This window comes from Corylus avellana, chromosome ca5, assembly GCF_901000735.1.
Source record: "Corylus avellana chromosome ca5, CavTom2PMs-1.0".
NCBI classification, from domain to species: Eukaryota; Viridiplantae; Streptophyta; class Magnoliopsida; order Fagales; family Betulaceae; genus Corylus; species Corylus avellana.
In genome coordinates, this window is record NC_081545.1 from 15,774,902 (window position 1) to 15,783,805 (window position 8,904).

Sequence of the window (8,904 nt, forward strand, 5' to 3'; positions counted from 1 at the left end):
AACGTCCATCTTTTGCATGGCGAAGCATTATGGCAGCAAAAAATGTACTTGATCAAGGCTTTATTTGGCGAATTGGGGATGGCTTGAGTATTAGCGTTTGGGGAGATCGTTGGCTGCCCACTCTGACAACCTATAAGGTCCAATGACCAATACGGGTACTGGAAGGAAATGCAAAAGTTGGAGAATTCATTGATAGTGAGTCTAGAATATGGAAGGGAGCTCTCGTGGATGAGGTTTTTTTGGAACCTGAAGCTAAAGTGATAAAAGGTATCCCTCTTAGTCCAATTCTCACTAAAGATAAACTGATTTGGCAGTGTACTTCTAATGGGATTTTTTCCATATGAAGTGCATACCATTTAGATATGGACCTGAAGATGAGGGTGAAGAGTGGAGGGTCGGTGAGTCCATTCACTACTAGTACTTGGAAGAGGTGCTGGAAGCTCAATGTGCCTAATGGGGTCAAGATGTTTTTGTGGAGAGCTTTGAATAATACACTCCCTACAAGGGTGAACTTACATTGCAAGGGGGTAGTGCAAGATAAGAGATGCCCTATTTGCGTAAGTGAGGAAGAGACTATTGAGCATATTGTATGGAGTTGTCCTTTAGCCAAGGACGTATGGGGCTGTGGGATCAAACAATTCCAGAAGAGTAAAAGTGTGGGAAAGCCTTTCATGGAGGTTTTTCAGGAGGTCCTGGACAGTGGTGATAATAAGGAGGCTGAGCTCTTTGCCGTTGTAGCAAGAAGTATATGGCTTCGTAGAAATGCGGTTAGCCCATGGCGGCTTCCTATGCTACTGCCTTTGGAAAGGAAATAGGGTTCAGCAAAGTTATTTTTGAAGGTGATGCTCAAACAATTGTTAAGGCCATAACTAGTGAGGGCCCCTTCTCAAGCTTTTATGGACACTTTGTTGAAGGCATTCTGGACGAGATGAAGTTTTTGGTCAATGCTCAATTTAATTATGTGAGGAGGGAAGGTAATAGTGTAGCTCATCGGTTAGCCAGGATGGCTACCACCCATGTCATAGATGCTTCTTGGCTGGAGAATGCTCCACCGGAGATTTGTGATATTGTACGAAGGGAAGAAATTATCCCTTCTTTGTGATCTGTACTGATCTTTTTTGAGAGATTGAATAAGAAGTGTTTCCACTTTTTCAAAAAAAAAAAAAAGGTCTCTAGGTACTTAGTTATTGTATTAATATGAACTTGTAGACTTATAATTTATGTCATATATATATAATTTGTTAATATTTACTTGTATATTAACTATTCAATATAGTTATAGATTTAATTAGTTAACAACTTAACCATATGTCATAATATTTCATATTAGTTACTATTTATGTAACTTGTGTTAATTAACTTACTTTATTTTTGTTTTTGTAAAAGGGAAATATTTAACTTACTTAGTAATACTAAGTTAGTAACTTATATATTAACTAACAAGTATGTATATTATATATTCATATATATAATCGTCATACAAATATTAAGTAACATATAATTTTTTTTCTTTGTCAAAATAACCTATAGTGGATTATACTAAGTTAGTAATTTAATATATATTAACTTGGTTAATATGTTAGTTTATTAACTAACTAGTTACTAGTTAGTATGTTAATACTAATATATAACACACATGTATAATAAAATAAGTAATATACATAGAAGTATTGAGTAACATGTACTTAATTATATTTACTTAATATATATTGATTAGCTAGATAATATGTTCATTTATGAACTAACTAGTTAGTATGTCAACTAATACATATACATAAATATTAAATAATTCATATAACACATATTATTTAATTACTAACATACATATTTAAATATATATAACTATTTTTTTGGTCGTAATATATATATATAAACGAGCTAACGAGCCGGTTCAAGTCTTAAACGAGTCGAGCTCACACGTCCCCGTCGAGTTTGATCGAGTGAGCCAAGTATGTATCACTAACTAATCGAGCGGGTTTTAATAGTAACGAGCAGGCTTGTACAGTGTCGAGCTCGAGTTCGGGTCGAGCTTAATCGAGCGGGTATCGAGCGATCTGTCGAGTTGTATTAGCTCGCTTACACCCCTAACTTCAGATGATATGGGATCCAATGGTCCACAAATATCAATGTGCACCAACTGCAATGGTGCTTTCACCCTTTATGCTATACCACTTGGAAAAGAGAGTCGAGACTGCTTACCAAGTACGCATCCTTCACAGACATGGTTTGCTAAATCAATTTGTGGTAGACCGTGCACCATTCTACCAGAGGATAATAGCTTCAGGCCATTAAAATGAAGATGGCCAAAGCGTAAATGCCACCGCCATGACTCGTTTTTAATGAGCCCAATGAGGCATTTCTCGATCTTCGTATTCAGGTTCAAAGGAAACATACAGTTTTTGGTCATTTGAACACGTGCAATGAGCCTTCCACTTGTATCTTTTAGAGAGAGAACATTATTCTCCATGTGTACAATATATCCCTTCTAGAGAAGTTGGCCAAAACTTAGGATATTGTTCTTCATACTTGGGACATAGTAAACATCAGAGATGAATTCTTCCTTGCTGTTTTTCTAGAAGATCCGAACTTGTCCTCTTCCTTCAACTGCAAGTTTTGAGGAATCTCCAAGGTTCATATTTCCGCAAACTCCTTCTTTGAGTTCAACAAAAGTTTCTTTTCTTCCACACATACGATTGCTTGCACCAGAGTCAAGGTACCAAACATCATGTTGACCAATGGAATCATTGTGTGCCAATAAGAGAGTAGAATTCTTACTCTCACTGCTTGATGCTTCAACAAGGTTGACATGATCATCATTCTTGTACGAACATTCTGAGGCATAGTGTTCATATTTTTCGCAGTTGTAACATTGGACATTTTGCTTTCGTCGGTTAGGGAAATTTCTCCTTTCTTGAGATGGACCACGGTCATTTGTATTACTGCATCCTCGTCCTCGACCTCGACCACGGTAGTTAACACCACCATGTCGTGAATTCCATTGACCACGACCTCCCTTTGGTTTGTCAAAATTTAATTTTGACTCTAAAGCTTGCTCAAGAGATGTGGCGCTTGCATTCTTCAGAATGTGTTGTTCATGAACTTGGAGAGATCCCAGCAGCTCCTCTGCACTTATAGTCTCCAAGCCTTTTGATTCTTCAATTGCTGTCACCACGTGTTCAAATTTGGGTGTGAAGGATCGAAGTATCTTTTCCATGACAAGAACATCTTCAAGTTTTTTGCCATTTCTCTTCATTTCATTCACGATTACAAGTAATCGAGAATAATAATCAGAGACATTTTCTCCTTCATTCATATGGGCAAATTCAAATTCAGCCCTTAATGATTGAAGGCAAATTCTCTTCACTCGATCAACACCTTTGAAAATTTTATTCAAGGTGTCCCAAGCTGCTTTGCTCGTTGCCACTTCAGCGACCTTCTCAAACGTTGAATCATCAAATCCTTGATAAAGGAAATACAACGTCTTCTTGTCCTTCTTTCTTTGGTCTTTGAGAGTGACTTTCTAATCTGCAGTGTAAGTGGCTTCTTGCTCCGGAGTGGGCTCAACGAACCCAGTCCTGACAATTTTCTAGAGATCTTGTGATCCAAATAATGCTTTGAATTTGATGCACCATTTCTCATAATTTTCCTTTTTCAACTAAGGAACTTGGATTTGCACCAAATTGGAGGCCATGACTGCAATGCTAGGAATAAACTAACTCTGACACCAATTTGTTGGGATTAAGTTTACAAACCAATACCCAAATAAACGGACCCTTACAAAAAATAGAAAGAACAAAAGACAAGATTGAATTACAATACTTTAATATTGAAGAGAAATATCAAGCTTCCCACTTGCTTCTTCTTACTTAATCTAACGTACATAATATCCTTATATAAGGATTTCTTACATGTGAACACAAATATTACTTAACATACAAAAGTCAATAAAAGTTACTCTAACAATTATAGCACTCAAGAGCTAATTAAAACTAAAAATCACAAAGTCTACTAAAGTTGCCGCCTAACAAATATTTTTTTGACTCCTAAGGCATGCATAATTTACTAAGCTAATTAAAGTAAAAGAAAGTTGCGCCGAAATGCTAGAATTAATTAGAAGTAAACGTGTACAACCTACTTGCATGCTTTATTTGACTTTGCATTTATATTTGCACTTCCAACAGCGATGAATCTGGAGGATTCTAAGGTTTTTTTTTTTCCTTTTAAGTGGTCCTTAGCGGGGTGGGTACCCGCTGCCCAAATGTTTCCAAACCCGCAACCCGCCCCGCCTTGCACGGGTTGGAAGAAATCCAACCCAGATCCGAGAAAAAAAACCAAAATCCGGCTGGGGCGGGGAGGATCGGGGCTGGACAGGTTTGCGGGTTAGGTGGGTTTTTGCCCACCCTTATTTTTGGGAGTGGCTGAACCACCTCCAAGCACCTTGGGGGTGGTTCGGCCACCCCAAGTGCCTTGGAGGTGGTTTTAGCCACTCCCATTTGGCTATTTGGGGGTGGCCGAACCACCTCAAGGGGGGTGGCGAGCCACCCCTTCATCTTTTTTATTATTTATTTATTTATTATTTATTATTTTTTAGTATTACATATGGCCACATGTCAATTTTTTATTGGGTTGATGTGGACTTCTGTGAATTTTATGGATGAATTTTGGACAAAAGTATCATTTGGTTTTTTAGCCATAAGCGATGTAGCACTTATGATATGAATTGAAATTGCAGTGGGAAAAAATAAACTCTTCAAATTATATGGGGAACCCTTAAGTTTTTGCTAAAATACTCGAGACATTCAGTTGGTGGACTGCTCGTTAAGAGTCCGAATGTCGCTAGGCAAAAAGTTGTGGAACCCTAGTTTCGTCCAAAAGTGAGCACGGAACTGTCCAGACATCTACTTAAATTTTGCATATTAGGGTCTCCTATTTGCTTTAAAAAAAAAAAAAAAAAACCTAGTTTTCTATGGCTCTATTAAGGGCTCTCAATGCATGATTTTCAAGAGACTAAAGACATTATTTTCAGAGAGCTTAGAGTCTTATTTTGTTTGTGCTAAGAGAGAAAACCTAGTTCATTGTGCTTTTCATTCATATCTCTCTTATATTTTTATTTAAACCATATCAATTCATAAAAACCTTGAGCTACCGGAGTTTCGATATTGAAAGAGGAAGCTTGATAGAAGAAGTTTCCAGAGGTTTTGGAGCTACAATGGTAGAGAGCAAGTGAGTCACATGAAAACATGGTGAAACAAACTCAAAAATTCTTGAAACAAAATATCGAAATGACATTCTTGAAGTTATCTAACTACTTGGAAAATTTCATATTGATCAAAATTCATTTAGGGTGACAAATGGGGCGAGAGTGGGCTTGACACGCGCTGACAAGCTGCCAAGTGGCAGCTCCACATGCTGCCACATGTCAACCCTATACCGTTGGCGGTTGTTTAACACCCTGAATAATTACATGATAATTATTTTAAAGGGGAAAATTCACTTTACCCCCCTGAAGTTTCAGGAGTTTTTCAATTCGAACCCCAATGTTTAAAAATTGGCAATGTACCCCCCTAATGTTTCAAAAATTTTCAATTTAGACTCTCTGTTACTAATTTTCAAATAATTGGACGGAAATCATCCCATGTGCATCTCACGTGGGATTTTGATGCCCTCTATTTCAATTTTGCCCTCATTAAAACCTATAAAATTACGTAATTACCCTCAATTTCATAGGTTTTAATGAGGGCAAAATTGGAATAGAGGGCATCAAAATCTCAAGTGAGACGCACGTGGGATGATTTCCGTCCAATTAGACGAAAATTAGTAACGTAGGATCTGAATTGAAAGTTTTTGAAACATTAGGGGGGTACATTGCCAATTTTTAAACATTGGGGTTCAAATTGAAAAACCACTGAAACTTTAGGGGGTAAAGTGAATTTAACCCTATTTAAAATAAGTTATCGATTTGCTCGCAAATTTTTTTAAATATTTTAAAAATATTTGAAGTGTATGAATTATCTTTAATTATAAACACAATTACCATTCTATTTGTTGTGCATGCACTTGTGAGGGGAATAAATTCGTGCATAAAAGCTCTCTATATATAGACTACAAGAAAACCTAGTACTAGTTGAAATGGGAAGAAAAACTAGTTCTAGTTGGAATAAGAGTCTACCAAATTTTCGTCCTTATATTTTGGGACAATTTTGGCATAGGAAGCGGCCGAATTATAAACATCTTATTTCAAAAATATTTGTAGAATTTTGAGTTAGCTTTCCAATGCCGCTAGTATCACCTTAGTCCAATTTTTGAGCTGAAAGTTATGGTCCATACTGAGACATGTGCAGGATACATAATTTAATCAAATCCGATTTTAACGATTTGATTAAACTTAACCACATCATATATGTATTCTATTATGATTGGTTAGGCTTAACTACATCTTCTAAGTCTTCTATGGATATAACACCTCGTATGTATGCACTGTAGATGGGATTGTAAATAAATGTATTTTGTCATTGAATTTGGCAATTCAAAACCCAATAAATATCATTATGCCAAATGACCGCATCTGCCTTAAGGTCCTTCTTACTCAATCATAGCTAGCTCATGTGTGTAAGTCAACGACTTAGTAAGCAAATAAGCGGGTGCTAGTGTGTGATTGTGAATATTTAATTATGTAGATAAAAGTACCTTTAATGCAACGTTCTTTTCCATAATTAACATTTCATAAATATTCGTCTCAAAACATTTTACTAAAAACATTCATTTTGTAAGTATCATCATTTCATACATAAAATATCCATACAAACATTTCTAGATCTACATTACCCCATGAGCATGCTTGTCTCGTACATAATCTTTCAGCAAAGACTAGTCCGTACATCTCATATTTGTGGAACCTTATTGGCCTAGCCCCATTTACTTAGGGCTAGCAGCCAGTGAGGCCATACCCCCAACTAATGGTGTGTGGCACTATTATCACAGTTATTATATTACACACATGGTACCGGTGTTATTATGCATTATTCTATTTCACATTTAATCTATTTTCTATAACATTTTACACACAACAACATAAGCATTTCATTTCATATATGCACAATAAAACAGTCTTTAAACATGCATAATTTGAAACAATATTTAAAAAATTAATCCATGCTATACATTTCATGCATACAAATACTTTCAGACTTTTCAGAATGTTGAAAATGTAATTGTAATACCGTAAATTTTAATTAGGATTAAGTGAATTTTGGTTAGACTAATGAGAATGTTAGTATAGTACCCCAAGTAATTACTAGGTAGTGTTTGACATAAGTGGAAGGGTTAAAAGGTTTACCAAATTCATAGAGGTTATGCAGTATTGATGTTGCCTTTTGGCTGTTGACCGAACGTTCGAAGCTTGTACAACGAACATTTCGATATAAACCCTAGTGAAGAACATTTGATCATGGACCACCGAACGTTCTCCTGTAACCTCATTCATGAATGTTCGATTGTGGACTATGAAACGTTCTCTTGCAACCCTAGAACCGTTAGGTCACTGAACATTCGACTGTACGCAGTTCAGAAAAAGCGGCTCATTCTTAACCTCAATTTTTTACCCCTATAAATACCCCAGCCCCTTTGTTCATGAATCCATTGTAACACTTAAATGAAATCAACTAACTGGTAATTGACTTCATGGTTTGCCTTCGAGTCTAATTCCTCTCGGAACAAGATTTGAGGATTCCATCCTCTCCAGAGAGATTACATCGGAAGACTTTGACCAAGGGTTATAGATAGTAATAATTTGAAACCACAATCATAATAACCAAAGTGAAACTTAAAGCATTACCAATCCAGTTCTACTCCTTTTGTTCTTTTCTCCTACTGTCTCACCACCAATCCAGTTTGTCCAGTGGTGGGACCGTAGTCAAACGCCCTATACGGCCCTTCCATTCTGGTTAGCTTCGCGCCAGATTTCATTATCCACCTATTGCTGCACGGCTCAATCTCTCCGAGGAAATCCCACAAAAAGAGATCGCTAAGTCGAGAGTTCTCAGTATTCTTAATATTATGTTCATTTGTTACTCCTTGTGAGTGTGTTTAAGTTTTCGTCATATGTTTAATGACCAAAAGAGATGAGGCATTGCAAGGTGACGTCGCTAGCTCTAATAAGAAGAATCCAGAGGACATGCAGTCTGGTTTTATTGATAAATCCATGGTATCTGTTTTCAGCTCTTCGAGGGAGGTAACGTCAAGTTTAAGCAATTTAGTTATGAATCTTGTAACCAGATTTTGATGGTTCACATAATCTAATATTGTTTTCCATGGGCAGGTTATTGATAGTAATACTCCTTCAAGTTCTGTGCTACTTGAAGATCGTTTAGATCTAAACCATTGGCTTCCATCTGATATATGCAGTATCTATAGAAAGAGATGAATTTTGAAAGTGTATCCTTGGCAGGTAACTGTAATCTTTTGATGAAGCCATGGCTCTGATTGCTATTAAATGAAATGATTTTGCAATTGATATGAAATTATTTGTGGTTTTAAATGGTTGCTGCAAGTGGTCAACTTGGACATAACATATGATTAGTTTTTTCTTCTGGCTTGAGCTAATATATGTCTCTTATTGTTGCATCTCTTTTTGTGCTTTTCAATTGATTTTACTATTTATGACATGTGCTTTAGTATCATGTTGTAAGTTTAAAGCTATGTAGCAAGGGTACTTCTATATGGGAGCTCATCTTATGTGTATCAAATATAGACACTTCTTCGACACTCCTCAGTACATATGATATTTAACAATTTAAAATTTAAAATTTGGATGAGTATTGATACTTTTTGGATACTTTTGACACTTATTAGATTCACCTTTAATGTTATGATACATTAATTACCACTCTTATATTAAAATAGGTG

General features: G+C 36.2%; 1 protein-coding gene across 1 annotated transcript; it reads right to left on the minus strand.

Moving 5' to 3' along the window:
- Window positions 1–2,572: 2,572 nt before the first annotated feature.
- LOC132181850 (uncharacterized) lies at window positions 2,573–3,313 on the minus strand. Its single transcript, XM_059595081.1, has one exon. The coding sequence runs from the start codon at window positions 3,311–3,313 to the stop codon at window positions 2,573–2,575; it is 741 nt and encodes a 246-aa protein (XP_059451064.1).
- Window positions 3,314–8,904: the final 5,591 nt, after the last annotated feature.

Coding starts and splice junctions, on each gene's coding strand:
- LOC132181850 (XM_059595081.1), bottom strand. CDS start 3,313: ATGAATGAAGGAGAAAATGTCTCTGATTATTATTCTCGATTACTTGTA.